Source organism: Talpa occidentalis, unplaced genomic scaffold, assembly GCF_014898055.3.
Source record: "Talpa occidentalis isolate TD23 unplaced genomic scaffold, MPIMG_talOcc4v2.1 talOcc4.6, whole genome shotgun sequence".
Classification (NCBI taxonomy): Eukaryota; Metazoa; Chordata; class Mammalia; order Eulipotyphla; family Talpidae; genus Talpa; species Talpa occidentalis.
This window is the reverse complement of record NW_023604972.1, coordinates 29,750,904-29,769,661: the sequence shown is the minus strand read 5'-3', so window position 1 is coordinate 29,769,661 and position 18,758 is coordinate 29,750,904. Positions and strand designations below refer to the sequence as shown.

The 18,758-nt window shown below is 33.3% G+C and overlaps 1 protein-coding gene across 1 annotated transcript in view; it reads left to right on the top strand.

Annotated features, from left to right (window-relative positions):
• Window positions 1–17,773, top strand: part of CHIC2 (cysteine rich hydrophobic domain 2) — a 41,075-nt gene extending 23,302 nt beyond the window's left edge. Inside the window, exons 4-6 of the mRNA XM_037530489.2 lie at window positions 13,943–13,999; window positions 14,166–14,225; window positions 17,408–17,773. Of these exons, the coding sequence (XP_037386386.1) occupies window positions 13,943–13,999; window positions 14,166–14,225; window positions 17,408–17,458 (168 nt within the window). The 3' untranslated portion in view covers window positions 17,459–17,773. The remainder of the gene's footprint in view (window positions 1–13,942; window positions 14,000–14,165; window positions 14,226–17,407) is intronic.
• The last annotated feature ends 985 nt before the right edge of the window (window positions 17,774–18,758 follow it).

Genomic DNA, 18,758 nt, shown 5'->3' with positions numbered 1-18,758 from the left:
TTTCCTTTTAATTTTTGTATTTTAGAAGTCTTCTATGATGAATACATAGTGATTCTGTTATCAGAAAAAATGATCTAAAAAGTATAATTTTGGCAGCTTATTATCCAAGCATTTCCAAGATGTTAGTAGAGATATAGCAAATTAATATAGCCTGATGTTATGTTTCTGTAAAAGCTTGAAAAAAATTACAATTATATGTATAAAAATCAAATACCCTTAAGCTTAAATGGAATGAATGATTTTGTGTGACTGCATTTTCATTTTGTCAACAAATAGTAACAGGAAATGATGAAAAGCAAATTCCTTTTGTCCCTTGATTTCTCTTATAAAAGTTATATTCTCATGGAAATAATTTTTTTACTAGTACATTTTGATATGAAGGAGATTATTCTTTGAAATAGAACAATTTTGTAATATTTACTGTAATAGTTATAATAATTCCTTTACCCTAAGAATTTTTTCCACATATAGTTCTCATCTGGTTTATCTTCAGAACATGGATTTTTTTTTTAAGATTGATTTATTTATACAAGCACTGGGGTACAGGCCAGAGGCAGGTGGGAGGGGTGAGAGAATTCACCTGAGACAGAGCAGGGAGCAGAACAGGCAGAAGGACCGAAATATACTGCTGAGGGGAGCAGCAGGCGAGACAGGAGAGATCTGCCGGGCCATGTGGGAATCTCCCTGGCCAGCCGGGAATCCAACTAGCGCTGCAGAGGCTGCGGGACAGCTTCACAGCACTGCACTCAACACACTGCGCCACTGGGGAGGCCCTGGATTTTCTTTTTTTTAATCGCTGTTTGTCCCTGGATCCACAGTTGGATTTATAACTATTGTAGTTTATATCCCTTTACTCTCTCCTATTATTTGGGTGCTTCAGTTGTTTAAATGGCTGCTATATTTACTAGGTTGGTAATTTACTGTAACTTAACAAAGAGTTTTAATATTCTAGAAACCTTTGTGATCTATATTTTTAAGTGAGAAAACCGATATGATAGTATGTGCACGTATAGGATTTAGAACACGACTTCCTACCCTTCTCCACTCATTCTTGGCAACTTAAGATAATTTTTCAGATGCTTTATTAAATTCCTTTTTACTTGATGCATAAAGTAGATTGATTTTTGTTTTTAGGCTATCCCCACTTATATTTTCAGAAAGTATATTTAACATTGTAGTATTCAATCTAAGGTCTCTGTATACATGAGTAGATGGAACACTTCGATACATTTAATTTTATATGGATTCTACTGTCTGGTGAGCATAAACAAATATGATTACTGCTTATTAAAAAAAAAAGTTGTATATTTCCATGTCTTGGCTGTAAACTATTGTAGAACCATGGAGAATGTGACATTCTTGCATCTCTGTTAGAGACTCTTTATGACCTGTTCTGGTTCTGCAACCCTTGTTTAATCTAATATTATTTTTATTACTACTACTACTACTACTACCACTACTACTATTACTACTTGGACCTCCCACATTGCCATTTCCTTTTAAAAAATTTGTCTTGGGGGCGTCCCTGGTGGCGCAACGGTTGAGCGCTGGGCTGTGAAGCTGCCCGCAGCCTCTGCAGCGCTGGTTTGATCCCCAGCCGCCAGCGAGGGTCCCACATGGCTCACAGACCTCTCCTGCTGCCCGCTGCTCCCCTCAGCAGTGTACTTTGTCAGTCTGCCTGCTCTGCTCCCCGCTCTGGCTCTGGTGAATTTTCTCACCCTCCTGCGCTTCTGACTGTGCCTAGTGCTTGTATAAATAAATAAATAAATCTTTAAAAAAAAAAAAAATTGTCTTGGCCCATTTTTTGAAAATTATTTAATATATTATAAGTAATACAGTAATCATTTTTGATGTAAAGTTTTATGATTTTTGACATATCTTGGAGTTATGCAACACCATCACAATCAAGATCTTATTGGGTAGAGTGATTTGTAAATGTCAATTAGATCAATTTAGTTAATAACATCATTCAAACCTACTGTATCCTTAATGATTTTCTGACTGCTAGTTTTATCATTTATTAAGAGAATATTAAAACCTCTGACTATAATTGTGGGTTTGTCTATTATAACAATTTTTGTTTCAAGTATTTTAACCTTCCGTAGCTGGGGACATAAAACTTTCAGGTTTTGTATCTACTTAATGGATTCACCACTTTATCATTATGAAATCGATATTCTTTTCCAATTACATTTTTTCATCTGAAATCTTTTTCTAATATTAATTCAGTCTTCTAATTAATGTTACCATCATATGTTTTGCTATCCTTTAACTTTTAAAGTTCTTTTTTTTTTTTAATTGCAGTAACATTGATTTACAACCTTTGTGTTTTTGGGTATAGGGTCTCCCCTTTCAGGTGTTGTTACTACACCATACCCACCACCAAAGCAATCGTAATCTCTACCCCAGTCCTTTGTGTCCCTCCCCATGCTGTTCTCTCCCATCCCTTCCCACTCTGGAAGTGAACAATTCACTGGCATTTAACACATTCACAATGTTGTGCAACTGTCACCACTCTCCAGTTCAAACATTTCCGTGACTCTAAAGCCCCTTACCCATTAATCAATTCCTCCCAATTACCCTGTTTCCAACCTGTGGCAACCCCCAGTCTGCTCTGTCTCTGGATTTATCTGTTCTGGATATTTCATATAAATAGAATTATATATTGGTCTTTTGTGTCTGGCTTCTTATACTTAGCATGATGTTTTTGAGGTTCATCTATGTTGTAACATGTATCAATACAGTTTTCTTTTTTATGGATGAATCTAGTGTATGTGTACAGCAATTTGTTTATATATTCATCCACTGGTAAGACTGTTTATACCCCAAATGTGACCATTGCTGCAATGAATATAGATTTACATGTACTTATTTGATACTTTCAGTCCTTTTGGATATATACCTACTAGCCTAGGGTCATGAGGCAATTCTATATTTAACTTCCCGAGGAGACAGACAATGTTTAGTCCTGTTATCCTTTCTAATAGTTCTTTGTTCTACCTCTGGCATTTTCCTTACCTACATGCACTGCTCAATATTCACTTGAATACTCATTAGGGACTATCTGTACATCTTTGGAATTCACACTCTGTGTAGCACTTTTCCTCTCCAGTACCGTGTGCTGTGACTTCTAGCTGCCCTGTCTCTTTAACTCCGTGAGTTACCAGGCTTGGCCCAGGTTCTCCCCTCCATTCTCTGTGACCCGAAACTCTCACAGGGCCTGTCTCATTCCTGTTTCTCAGGAATCTTTTGTCTTCCATTGTTTTGAAAACAGAAAAAAAAGTACATATTGATATATAACATAAATATATCATTTATAATAATATATAAATATTATATATATATTATTATTATTATTTTTTTTTAATTTTTTTTATAGAGGCATGTTTTATTTATTTATTTGTTTGTTTGTTTGTTTTTTGTTTATACATGCACTGGGTACAGTCAGAAGCGCGGGAGGGTGAGAGAATTCACCAGAGCCAGAGCAGGGAGCAGAGCAGGCAGAAGGACCGAAGTACACTGCTGAGGGGAGCAGCGGGCGGCAGGAGAGGTCTGCGCGCCATGTGGGACCCTCCTCTGGTGGCCGGGGAGCAGCCGGGGATCGAACCGGCGCCGCTGAGGCCGCAGGCAGCTTCGCAGCCCAGCGCTCAACCGCTGCGCCACCGGGGAGGCCCTATATTTTTTATATATATGTTGTTTCAAGTCAGAAGTAAAGTCTGGTGCCTATCTCTTTATCCTTGCCAAAAGTGAACATCAGTAGATCTGTTGTTGATGTATAAGTACTATTTCTAGATGCTAGAAATATAAAGATGTTTATTAATGAGCTACTCAAAGAGTATATAGTCTGTTTGGAGAATTGGCTAAATGAGATACTTTATGTTTGTAAATACTTGTCATCATTTTCATGAAATCTGAAAACAAAAGATAAATGTGTCCTTAGAATCTAAAAAAGGAAGTAGCTATCTATATCACAAAATGTATTAGGGATCTTGTGTTGTATTGCAAACACTCATTTGAATTTTCCGCTCTATTACATAATATATATATATATATATTTTTTAAAAGATTTATTTATGCATACAAGAACTGGGGTATGGGCCAGAGGTGCGGGGGGTGGGGTGAGAGAATTCACCAGAGACAGAGCAGGGAACAGAACAGGTAGATCGACTGAAATGCACTCCTGAGGGGAGCAGCGGGCGAGTCAGAAGAGGTCTGCTGCGCCATGTGGGTATCTCTCCCTGGCCGGGTATTGAACTCGTACTGCAGTGGCTGCGGATAGCTTCATAGGTTGTGTCTTAACCCCTTGCGCCACCAGGGAGGCCCTATATTTGTTTTAATAGAAAATGTTTAAAATGACTTGAGTAAAGTTGATACTCTCTTGGAATATAAGCATATTGAAATTGCTGATTTTAGTTCTTTTCTTTATGCCACTCATGTGTTATGCTATGGAAGTTATTTATCCATTAATATAATTAGTATTTCTGAAGCAGCACTGTGGGCTTGGCACAATTTTAGATGCCTTTTAGATATTGTTTAGAGATTATGTGGTTTCTCTTGTGGATTTCAAAGAGAGGTACAGACCAATGAGATAATTATAAGTAGTGATAAGTGCTTCAAAGACAATAAAACAAAAACCCCCAGCCTTTTAGTAGGTTCTTTGTAAGAGGCCGAGGAGTTTACAAGTGAATAAAATGCTCCAACTTTATTAAATAGATTTTACAGTATTTGCTTTGCAAAAGCTTGTTTTATTTATATGTTGTTTCTTGAGTTTAACCATATTATGGTTTAGAAAAGTGATGACTGAATAAGTCATCTCTCTGTGATTTATATGTGCTTTCAATTTGGCTCATTTCTTTGAGAGACCACTTTCATAATTTTACTGATGGTTGTGACATATTTATTGTTTTGGTTTATTTTCCATCCTAAGGAAACTATTAATTTCAGTCTTCTGAGATTTCGTACATGTGTATCATATCCCAATTTTAGTGTCTTAATAGATGTTGTTTATATGTGTTCTTAGCATTATCCATTCTGAGTGAAGAACCCTAAGTTTTGGACTGGTTATACCTAAATCAACTTCTTGTTAGATGTCTTCCATTTCTTTTTATTGTTTTAATTTCTCTTACATATGATGATCAAAATTATATAACTTCCTAGAAGTGTTCTTTATATGATTTGTTGTAAGCTTTTTAAAAAAGATTTATTTATGCATACAAGAACTGGGGTGTAGATCAGAGGGGTGATTCACCAGAGACAGAGGGGAGCAGAACAGGTAGATCTACTGACATACACTGCTGAGGGGAGCACCAGGTGAGACAGAAGCAGTTTGCTGCACCACGTGGGTTAGCTCCCTGACCAGGGATTGAACTCATGGCACAGTGGCAATAGCTTGATAGTGCTGAGACTTTAACCCCTGTGCCACAAGGGATGTCCCTAATTTGTTATAAATTTAATATGTATTTCCAGTCCCTTTATATTCTCTTATTTGCATTTAGACCTATATTGGGGCATCATTCACTTAGAAATAGGGTGCAACATGTGGTATCTGGGTCCTATACTTTGGTGTTAGAAAGAATTGGCTTGGAAAATGGCACTTATGAAGTGATCAGTTTACTTTCTCTAAACCTCAGGTTTTTTTTTTTTTTTTTTTTTTCTTTAAAATAGGGGTGTTCTCTTACAGTGTTAAGAATCATGGGCCTCCCCGGTGGTGCAGCGGTTGAGCACTGGGTTGCAAAGCTGCCCGCAGCCTCTGCAGCGCCAGTTCAATCCCCGGCCGCTGGGTGAGGGTCCCACATGGCGCACAGACCTCTCCTGCCGCCCGCTGCTCCCCTCAGCAGTGTACTTTGTCAGTCTGCCTGCTCTGCTCTCCCCTCTGGCTCTGGTGAATTCTCTCACCCTCCCACGCTTCTGACTGTACCCAGTGCTTGTATGTATGTATGTACGTATGTATGTATGTATAAATAAATAAACAAACAAATAAATAAAATCAGAGCAAGTACATATAGCATACTTAGTATATTATTTTTGCCTATAGTAGGTGCTTAGTTAATGGCAGTTGCTAGTTTTATCATTTATTATTATTCTTCCCATATGATTTGTTGTAAGTTTTTAAAAAAGATTTGTTTTATTTATTTATGCATATGAGAACTGAACTACTGAAGAACTACTGAATTTCCAGTGTTTCTCACAATGCCTTGCATCTACTTTGTTGAATAAATGTACTCATTAACAAAAATCCTTGAGCAATAAGATCATAATATTTCAGAATGTATGGTCCTTAACTATTTAAAATAACATTTCTTAATAAATTAAAGCATCCTGCCTTTTAGAGTAAATAACAGATTTTTCCCCTGAAAGTGCAAGCTGATAATGTATAAAATATAATTGCTATTTAGTTTTTGAAACTTTGATGAAAAGTTCCTGAATTCTAACAGCATTTCTTTTCCTTAGCTTGTCATGTACTCATATTTACTTGTGAATATCTTTACTCTCAACTTGGAAGTTTTGTTATCCAATAATTGTTGTTATTTTATTTGGGGTATGATAGAGGTTGAGAATCCAAATGGGAACTATCAACTATAGAGGTTTTTGAGTGGGAATAAAGCCTTGCAAGGTGTACAGAAATTCAAGAGAATGTGAAGCTGGGGGAATCATAGACAGAAAATTAAAATATTTGTTTATGGGAGAAATCTGAGATATACTTAGATATACCGAGAGTACTAGAAGTTGCTCAAAACTTTTCAAAACTCTTAATTTACTATGTGTTTGGGATTTGAGCATTTGTCATCAGTAACTGAATCATAAAATGAGAATGATACTGAACATTTGGATAAAGAAAGAATAGATAAAGAAAAATGCCTCTGCCACATTGCAGATAATGAAACTAAGCAAAACAAACTTCAAAAGCATCCTAATTAAATTTTAGCAAAGGGGAAAATCCTGAAAAGTTTCTAGTGAGTAAAATATGAATGAAATGCATTCTTATGATAGTCACTATTATTAATTGACAATGTAGAAAATCAATGCTAATGTTTTTTAGCATGTTATCTATACAGTTTGCTTGAGTTGATGCAATATAGGAGGGACAGGGACTCTCACTGAGGAACAGTGTAATTTTCTGTATCTAATCCAGGGTAATTTAGTTTATGGCTTCTTGCCCCTTCCACAGTATCTCCCCTGTTACAAAATGCAAGATAAAGAAATAGGTTTAACCTCTTCGAAATTTTATTTCATTTGCTTTAGGAAAAGGTATCTCAAAGCCAGAGGAACATATTTATTGCCGTTTTGATTTAAAGAACACTTTAGGCTTGAAACATATAAACTAATTAAATGACAACCATTACTGTGAAGCAGACTGGCAATTTGTTTTTAATTGGAACAGAAATGTTACTAAATTCACATTATAAGGCAGGATACTAACAGAAGTATAAACTTTGAGTCTTAAAATGTTCAGAGGTTGCCCTGGGACTTTAAATAGGTTTTAGAATCCTTCAAAATTGTCTTTTCCCAAGAGTTGGCTGACATTTAGTTCTCTCTGAATATTTGGAACATAATATCATTGGTGTGTGGTGTGTAGAAAGATTTGCCAGGCTTCAGTGTCCAGCCTGCTGTTAAACTATACAATGAATTCTTAATTTTAGATACTGTATTTTCAGCTCTAGATTGTCCATTTGATGTCTTCAGAGTGCAGTTCTCTTTCGAAATTCTTCATTTTTTCATCTATTTTGTCCATTGTTATCCTCTATCATATTGAACATATTAATCATAGTTAAAGTCTTGTCAGGTAGGGCCTCCCCGGTGGCGCAGCAGTTGAGCGCTGGGTTGCGAAGCTGCCCACGGCCTCTGTGGCGCTGGTTCAATCCCCTGCTGCTCCCCGGCCACCAGAAGAGGGTCCCAATTGGCACGCAGACCTCTCCTGCCGCCCGCTGCTCCCCTCAGCAGTGTACTTCGGTCCTTCTGCCTGCTCTGCTCCCTGCTCTGGCTCTGGTGAATTCTCTCACCCTCCCGCACTTCTGACTGTACCCAGTGCTTGTATAAATAAATAAATAAATAAATAAATAAATAAATAAATAAATAAATAAATAAATAAATAATTTAATCTTAAAAAAAAAAAAAGATTTTAGTTCCTTATTCCTTCTGCTTCTCCAGTTGTCTATTATAGCCAGTAGCAGGCAGTTTTGTTTTGTTTTTTGTTTTTTCCTGTTTTTCCTAATCAGTGATTCTTCCTTGTGTAATTATGTATTTTTTAAAAATCCCAGATAGCAACACTTTGGACTGTGTTTTAGTGAAATATAATGAAATTCTCAGTGAAATTAATTTTTCTTCTGAACACTTTTTCTAATTTTCTGCCATCAATTGAAACTCAGTTTTGGTGTTTTGAGATATTAACAGTATTTTCTTAAATATTATCAGTGGTCAGTGAATAATTTAAAATTTTGTGCAGCATTTTGTATATTTGTGCATATACCTTTTTCCAACATTCACAAAGTAGAGTCACCTAAAAAAATTAACAAGACTAGCCTAGGTCATAAACTCTTGATGAGATTGTATTTAAACACACCTTATTTAAGATTAGTACTTGCAAGTTACCACTAAGAGGGTGATTTTTACACACAAATTGTTTGTTGTTTAGCTACCGTTGTCTAAAAACATCACTTTTAACAAACTATTAAACGGATTATTCTGTTGATGGTGGGTATTTTAGTTTTTCTGGGTTATATAAAAGCTAATACTCACTAAACATTTTTAAAAGGAAACTAAGTACAGAAGGGAATTTGGTTAAAAATCCTTTTGTGGACTGATGATATTCTAGTTTATCTTTTTGGTGAATCCAGATTTTCATGTATCATAATACTAAGATATTTAATTTTCTGCATATCATTGCTATGAAATATTTATATTAATCTAGAACAATCAGAGGTGAATCAAGTGATTTTCTCATAAAATAATACATTTAAAATTTTATATGGTTTCCCTCTAATGAGTTATAACAACGAACATTTTTGTTTCACTTATTTTAACAATTTGAATTTGTACAAATGTCAAGAGATAAGTAGAGTTCTTATTTGAAAATTACTTAAGTTTAAGAAATAAGATTATGAATACATTTGAAACATTATTCCAGTTAAAGATTAATAAATGCAAAAAAAGATTAATAAATGCATTATAAATTTAGGAGCTTAAAACTAAAACTTGTTTTAAATAAGAAATTGAACTCTTGAAATTACATTTTGATATTCTGTGATGTTATAATGATTCTCATTCAAATAAGTTTTAATTTGTAAGTTAAAGTAACAGAATTTTTATAAGTAGTTATTAGTGAGACATTCTATTTATACATTTTGTTAACATAGCTTAGCATTTTATGTTTTAAAGACCGACTGGAATGCTATTTCGTTGGGAAAAGTTCAGACAAATTTTGTTGCAGCTTCCACATAACATTTTTTCCTTGGCTCTAAGTTCTTTATAGTCCATGAAATTTGCATTGATTTCATTAGCAACTTCTAGAAAATCACTTCTCTGAAAAACCACATTTTTAAACAGTTGATTGTAAATAAGTGAATCATTGGTAATGAGTATACTATTAAGTAATAGTGGTAATTAAGTAGGGGAGTAATACATTCAAGATTTTCTAAATGATTTCTTGCTAACTTGAAAGGCTTATTTATAGCTAATGGCACATAATTTGTTTATAGAGAATAATAATTTATTCCTTAGAAAGTTAGGATATTTAGAGCAATTTATAAAGATGGTTCATAATAAGCCAAATTTGAATTTTTGTGAAACCCTAATTTTTAATTGTGGTAACTTACTATTTCTAGGTGTCTCATTTGTATTTTACTAGTGTAACATTATATAAGCGTTGTCATTGGAAGATGATAGGAGTACCCAGTATGTCATACCTAATATTAATTGTTATTAATCAAAGTTTTAATTAACTATTTTGTGTAATATCCAGACCATTTTAACTTCTTTTGCATTTTGCATGTATTGGCTTATTTCCACAGTTCTACCAAAAATTTCAAAAGAGCCAAAAGCAATAGAAATAGAAGACAAAGTTTCTATCCTGTTGCTACTACTAACTTGTTACTCAGATCTATTTCATACATTTTATTTAATAAGGGAAATGATGTTTTTGAATCCATTATGTTTTACTTTAACATTGCTGAATGACTATATTAGAGCTAGTTCACAAATGAGAAAAATAGCAAGGTGAAATGAAGAAATGTCTAGAAAAAGGAAATTAAAGTGAGCTCTGTGATAGGGTAATAGATAGAAGCCCAGATACTTTGGAATCATCTTCTTCTAGACTAGCTTTATCACATGATGTTATTCTCATAAAAGGATAAGAATCATCGCTAAAATCTATGTTCCTCTTGTACAGGAGTGAGAAGTCATACGTAAAGCACCACTAACCTGTCCTCTCACCCCCAGGGTGTGAGCTCTGAAAAGGATTAAGGCCACTGTGGGGAAGCTTACACTGAAGCCTGCATTGCCCTTTCCCCTGTTCTTTCTGTTAAATAGAAGATTTTTAGTTCCCATGACTATCAATCTGGTGCTTTTTACAAACACGAAATTCTTTTAAGAAAATTAAGATGACTTATTTTAGAAATCCACTAGTCTAGAATGCTGAAAGATGATGTTTTGTTACTATTTCATGTCAACAGACCCTATATATACTATTCTTTTCTGATGCATATTGGTTTAATTTATGTTGAATTTCTTGGTCAGTATAAGATTTTAAAATTAAGAACAGGTTTTTATAAGCTTATGTTTGCTTGCCCAATAGTAATTACAGAGTTTGGCATTGTTGAATCATGCTTTTCATTATAAATAGCTATCTGACAATCTTGTGGACATAAACTTTTAATTTTTATTTTAACTAATTATAAGGTGCTTTCATTTTGTGTTTAAAGACTTTTGAATTGCTTTTTTAAATGCTTAAGTGTCATATATTTTGTCTGTATCAAATTGGTATTGTGTTTTAACTTAGAAATATATTTTGATTTTGTTAAATAAAAGTAATTACAGAGTATTAAACATCCTTAGTAGTTAAGGCTTTTTTCTTCCATTTAATTTGAGCTTTTGTTGTTACTAACAAATAATTTGTTGCACAGTTCTCTCTCTCTGTCTCCCTCTCTCTTTCCCTCTCTCTCTCTCTCTCTAAATGACTGCTAGAATCTATATTCTTGTCACCTTAGTGTGCTAGAAATGTTCCACTCAGATCAAGGGTTCCATTCTGGTTTTGTATGTTCTCACCTGCTCCTCACTGTAAATCATTGAGATGTCAAGTGTAATGATTAATTAAGCTGCACGTGCAAGTGCTTTTTTTCCTTCACCTGTCAAGCAGGATAGAAGTCTTATTGCAAGATTAGATGGTGCTAATTCACAGCTTTTACTCCAGACTGTCAAGTGTGTAGAAATATTTTATATTTAGATGCTTACTCAGAATATGGCATACCAGGGTTTGTTTGATTTAGAATTCTTAAATATTGTAAGATACAATTATTTTAACAAACCCTATCATTAAACTCCTAATTAGAGGCAATGAATAAATTCAGAATTCCTACATATTTTAGAACTAAGGTTTGTACTTTGTAATTATTTGTTATTCAAATACTGGTAGTTGATTTACGTTAAAGTCTTAGTTTTAAGTTTCTCAGTTGTGTGTATATATAAATACACATATATATGATGTGTATACATATATACTGTGTGTATATATAGATTATATCACATACACTATGACCCCCATTTATAAGGATATCCTCATTATAATATAGCATGGCCTTAAATTTGTGATGAACTAACAGTGGTGGTAACTACACTTTTTTCTTTGGATAATAAATATTTGTAGCATGTAATGTTAAGCTTTTAATTTTTGTACACTGACATAAAACAACAGACTTGGAAAGCTTGTTCTCCCCACCCTAGGTCTTTCATCCCACCCTCCTCCCTTTTAAACCATCGGTAAAAGTAAAACCTCAAATTGTATAGTAATCTTAATCTATTATTAAAAGGTCCTAGAAAGGAAGATTACAAGGTAGATTCAGGTTTTGAATCGGTTTTGCCATTGGTTTAGCAGCGGGTGGGCAGGCAGATGCCTGCTCAGAGTAGAACCTATTGCCATTTTTCACCATTGATAGAGTAGCCTTTCAGAGTCAATGAGCTCTGTCAATGTGAGCTTGTCAAGGCTACAACTTCATAGACCTGAGAGGCGGTTTGAGAGGTCAGCCCTTTTCAGGTTCGCTGTGATGCAAATGAACTTTAATGCTTAAACAACTATTGGAATTTTTATGTCTGCTCCTTGTTCTTTTTTCTTCACAAAGTCATTGACGAGACATTCAGTGCTTTTTAAATTGGAAGTTGCATTGTGCTAAAGACCTAGTACAGATTTACGGAGGGCTGAAAGCAGTTAGATCATGTTCTTTTCATGGTGCGATTAGAATCAAATCGATTTCCCTACAGCCTTCAGCATTCAGATGGCAATTTTAACAAAGCTTGGGGGCTAGACAAGGGACAAAACGACTGAACTGAATGTTAATTACACTCTGCAGCCTTATTTTCTTTTGATTTGGGGCTGACTGGCAACTAAATTAACAAAAAGTGTGACCATAACTGCTGCCCTATTTTCATTTAAAAGGAGAGCTGCCTCTAAAAGGCTATCTTTACAAAGAAACAAGTGAGGTCTGCTGATCATTGTTAACAAGGGCACTTTTTTCTTTAAAATTCTTGCCAAAAAACTGTTGAAAAAGTAATGTAATAAATTAGTCATTGAAGTATTATTATCCTGAGCGCTAGTTGATTTCCTGATTTTTATGGCATAAACTTGGAAAATGTAAGGCAGTCGAAGTAACTCATTGGTCATTATGAATTGTAATCGTCACTTTTGTAGCTGTGATGTGTCTTTACCATGTTCAACTTGCTATAAAAGGTAACATGGTAACTAGATTACAGCAGATAAGTTAAATAAATACTAACATTAAACTGTCTCAAGCCAACTTGATTCTGTGACAATTCTTGATTCTTGCTTGACATGGACATTTTCATATTTGATTATTACTTATTTAGTTGTACCACATTAATAACACTAGATGTTTTTTCTCTTGCCTTGTAAGGAAACTGCAGCTGCACCAAGTTGCATTTGACTCTGTGGCAACACTGTCCTTTTTGCACCTGCAGCTGAGTCAGTCTCATCCTAACACCTGGCATCATGAATTATCCTCTCCTTTATTCATACTTCCAAGCAAGAAGCATTTTATACTGGATATTATATACTGCAATAATCAAGTGATCTTAATGTAAAATTCTCAGTTGATTCCTATAACACTAGTGTTAAGAGTTTTATTATATTATCAGATGACAGTTTTTGCTGGGTATTAAATAAAATTTTTCCTCTGTTTAAAAAACTATGAAATAATAAACTTTTAAATTCAGACATTATTTCAGTACAACATAAAAATTTGATGGCTAATTATTTTCATTCAGTTAGTTTTAATTGTTTCCTTTTTGAATTTACTGTCAAAGCCTCTTGTCTTTTGTTAACTAATATTTAAATGATTTTTGTTTAACAATATATACTAAGGAATTTTTACTACTATAAAGTATTATAAACTTTTTGGAAAGAATGAGGATTTAACTATGTATTATTTGGTAGATAACATTAGCTTTTTAGCCTATGGTAGTTTGAAAATCAAATGTTGGTAAATTTGAAACAGAAAAATATACATATGCTAAAAAACAACCATATCTTTATTATAAAAAGAATACTGTTGCTGTTCAGGTTATTATGTACATGGTGCTTGAATGTTGGCAGTGTCATACTCCACCCTATACAAAGTCACTGTCTTACACTGTTTTCCTTTTCACACAAAAAGCAGCTGCAAAACAAAGTTTTTCTAAAACCGGTCAAGAGTAAACTTTTTTCTCATTTGTCTTCTAGACACGAAGATCGATTGAGAAGTTATTAGAATGGGAAAACAATAGGTTATACCACAAGGTGAGTACCACAGGGAGCAGCTTCGTACTGTTGGGGCCTGAATTGCACAGTATGGAAACAGATGCTTTTGTTGAACGAAAAATATGAAAGGTGGACAAATGGGTTAGTCTGTGTACTGCAATAAAATAGAGCTCATTTTTCTTCTTTTACTCTCCTATGTGTCTAGCTGTGCTTGCACTGGAGACTGAGCAAAAGGAAATGTGAAACGAATAACATGATGGAATATGTAAGTTAAAGGGCTGTTTTGTGAGTTTCTCTATTAAATGATCATTTATTTTGCTTCTGATCTTATTCTTTTCATGATTATTAATCAGCAAAGGTGTCAGGAGCTTAATCTCCTGAGCGCAAGGATTTTCTACGGTTCACAGATGCATGGTTTCATGTGCAGGACTGATTTATAAAGTTATGAATGACTTGAAAACAAGGCTTCACTGTGTTCTGAAAAATAATAAATTAATTGCCAAGATAAAATAGCCTGAACATGTGTTGATGGAGTGTGAAATTTTAGATGCTGTATAAAGAATAATCACAACTTTGGTTACGCAGCAAGTCAGATATGGCTTTTTTATGTAATGCTAATCAAGTTTCCAAGTATGGAAGAAAACCTTTCAGCCAAGCCGTTCGAGCTTAAGAAACCTTTAGCCTTTATAGATTTTAACTGCCCATCTCAGTAGACTTTAAAGAATCTTTCGAAGTGTTTTTAGAATATTGTTTTGTAAAGATTATCTTTCAAAGTGGGGAAGAAGTTGCTCATTCTGTTTATCCTTTAAAAGATGTCAAAATTGGCATATGTATGCAATAAATTTAGAACTTATTCAATATGGGACTTAATTTATTCTTTGATTTACTTCAACAATTTCTCTCCTTTTGAAAATTTCAGAATACCGTAGAAAACTAAGAATTTTATTCTGTCTTGAGCTTGGGTGTTTTGTTTTCAGTACACCAAGGTTAATACATTAGAAGAAAAACTAAAGTCATAGCCTTTGTGAAGTACATGGCACATCAGTTCTGATGATTTTTTCCTATTCTTTGAAACAATATAGCCATCATACATAGTATATGTGTGTGTGTGTATAAAAGATTGATTAAAACAGTGCTTAAATAGTTGGAAATTATCATAAAATCATTTTTCTCTTTAGCATTCCCTTTCTTTCATTATCATACAGTCAAATCCCATTTCTAGCCTTGAACATAAAAGACATTTTTAAAATGTCTTTTTTTTCCCCAGAGAATAGCTCTATTCAGTGAACCAAATGTAGATTTTATCATTATCTATTATATCTTCAAACATGTTAATTTATGATGATGAGAAAGACACTTGATACTTCTTTATAATAAAAAAGCACATTCAAATAACTTGTTTTTACATTGACCTATGAAAATGCTAGTCTTCTGTTTTCATCTTAGATGATAAGAAAGTTTATTTTGGAGGGAGGGATAAATATGTTGGATATTTACAAGATTTTGTTAAAAAGTATCTGCTATATTTATAAAAACACCAAATTTAAAACTGCAACTTGAAATTTTTTTTTGCACGTTTCTAGATTCACTTTGGTAAGGAAAACATAGAAGTTATTCCCAGTGTTGTTTCAGGTAGCGCTATATGAATGCCATTCATTCATAAACTAAACTTATTATATTCCATGTTTATTTTTATGACATTCCCTTATTAGCTAAAAATAAAATAATGTACTAGACTTTCAGAACTTTCTGAGGAAGTTACTTTGAAAAGTTTAGTTTATCATGAAATATTAGATAGTTGAACACTTCTAGAGCTATTATTTTTCATACCATCATAAAAGATTTCCTGAAGAGTAGTAAAAAAAAATTTTAAATTGCTTTCAAAAGTATTTTTTCTGAATTTTCTCAGTGTATATATTTGTGATAGTTGAATGAGGGAAAAATATAATTTCAAAACTTCCTAACAATTTATACAAAAAATTAAGATAACAAGTAATGCAAGAAGATAGGAGTGCTTTCTTAGCTGATGCATTGAACTTTTCTTCTTTAACAAGAAAAGAAAAATATTTTCTTGATTATATTTTGAATATCAGGCAATCTACAAAACTACCAACTTGATGACAACTTTTATTCAAATATGGTGTAACAGTTTGATTTAGAAGAAATGAGACTAGCAGCCACTTTCTATGTGTGGCTACTGTAGAAAATAGTATGTGTAGGATATATTTATAAAAACATAATGATTCAGATATAGTCAAAGATAATATAATTTTGCATTATGTAGTATATACTATAAAATGTGTAGGTATTAAACAAAATTGTAAGAACTGCTTAATTGAGGACTTATTTGAAATAAAGAAGAGTTTATTGAATGTGGATTTGCATTCAATCATCATTAGACATTTAGTCATCAGATTTTAGAGCTGCAAAGCATCTTGCTATCTTGTTCAGTCCCTTTATTTTATATATGAAGAAACTCTGAAGAAAATTGGGGTACAATTCAAAGAAATGAAATAGAAAGCTGGTGAATAGTTCATTGGTAAATAACAACCCAGCAGAATGGAGAACTGAAGAGTGAAAATGAAAGTTCGTGGCCTAGCCAGAGAAACATAGAAAAGTGTTCACACTTGGAGGTTACATTAAGACACAGTTTCTAAAAGAATGAATGATTCACCAAACATGGAAACCTATTCAAATAATTTTTTTATTTAGCATCTGTTCCATATAGAGTTGGATCAAAGTAAAGACGTGATTATAATGTAAGACAGTTCAAATTGGGAATGAAAATGAACTTTGGTCAACTTTTGTATTTCTGTGTTACTTTTGTTTTTGTTGATCTCCTTTTAGTTGATCTCCCTATTAAAAAGTCCTTTGGAACAGATTTTTAACTTGAATTTTGCTAGTTAAGAAGAAAAGGGCTTAAAAAAAATTAAGACAAAGGACCAAAACTCTTTATCTAAAAAGAGCACATATCCTGATACAGTAAAATGAGAGCTAATCTAGAACATAAGGACCCATGAAATTGGGTTAGATAAAAGGGAGGAAGCCTGAAGAAATAAAAATCAGGTCAACTGCAACCTCATAGTGCTGTAGAAAGGGAAAGGCTTTGGAGTTAATACTGTCTTTTGTTCAAATACTGACAACACAGTCCATGGTGGTAAAGTTCTCAGATCATCAGTTTCCTCATGTATAAAATGAGGATGCTGATACTTACCTCAAAGAAAAATTGTTGAAATCAAATGGATCTCTATTATGAAGTGCCTGGTATGTGGTTAGATCTCAGTAAATACTAGCTAGTTTCCTTTTCTCATTCACTCACGTGCATTTTCCTTTGATATGTCAAAGGCACTACCAAATTGTTATAAATGTTGGAATATAACTGAAGTTTTGTTAAGATAAAATTCTATTGAAATCTTTTTAAAACCTTTTTTTTCCCTCCTTCTACAGGTCATCCTCATAGAATTTTTACCAAAGACACCGATTTTTCGACCAGATTAGCATTTACTTTATTTATAGAGACTTTCCAAGTATGTTGTCTTTCCAATGGTGCCTTGCTTGGTGCTCTCCTGGTGGTGACATAACATTGGTTCTACAGAATTGTGTGGTTTTTTTTCCCCCCGGTTGTTTTTTTTTTTTTTTTTTTTTAAATAACCGCATGTTCTAAGTGTGCATTTTTGTCAAACTTTGCAACAGTTATTTCATACAGATGTTTAGTACTTAAGTTATTGTGCTTGTTTCTGCTATGTATTCTGATTTTCAAGGAGTACTTTTTTGTATTATCAAAAAAAAATACATCTGAACTTAGCATAAAAAGTGGCCAGCCTTTTTTATTTTATCACCAAGGAACACACAGCCCTTTATTTATTAATTCCTTAACACAGAAAAACACCTTTGTAAGCCTCTACTTATCTATTTTAGTAAGCACACTCTTTGTATTATTTTTCTTTTTAAATTTAACATAGTCATTACTTTTAATATAGTAAGATTTCTTTAATAGCTTTTTGGAACTTAACATATCCTTTCTCATACAGTTCTTAATGCTCTGTTTACAGCAGAATATCTGTAACATTAGAAAGACCTATCAAAAAATTTTGCAAGTGTTTCTGTCTTCAAAGGTAATAAGGCAGGATTAAATTATTTTTCTTAGAATAGGCAAAACAATGAATAGTATGCATGCATCTAATGGTAACTAGAGCTCAGGTTCACAAAATATAGTAGCATCCCAATCTGTATATTTTTGATCGAGATGATATTAATGATGGCCTTACTTGGGTTATTTTTTATTGTTTATCAAATCTTATATACAATAGTATGGAAATAATTCTTTAAAAAAATTCTAAGTATTTCTCCCAGTCTAACACAATTATAGAATGGATATGTTTCTGAAAAGTTTTTGAAAGAAAGCAAAAGTTCCAGAATGAAAGATAATGGTGTTTATTACCCCATTGATATTTAGAACTTTATTATTAAAAAGTGGAGGGCATATTTAGTACTGTTTTTATCTACTTTTGCTTTCAGCCCAGTTATGTATACTTTTTTTTGATTGGGAATGTGACACATAAGTAAGTCAGCTCAGCTCGTTCTTTTAAATATATACAGACATACCCCTCCTCTTTTTGGTTGTATATTTCTCCCTGCATTTTAAAACTTTACAAATTTCTGAATGGCCCAATGTGTAAATTTTTGTTTTTATAAACAAATGATAGAAATTTCAATGTCTGTCAAGAGCTTGTTCCATACAACTGTGGTATCGAGCAATAATGTGAATAACTTTTGAAAATTATATAAACTATGCTTA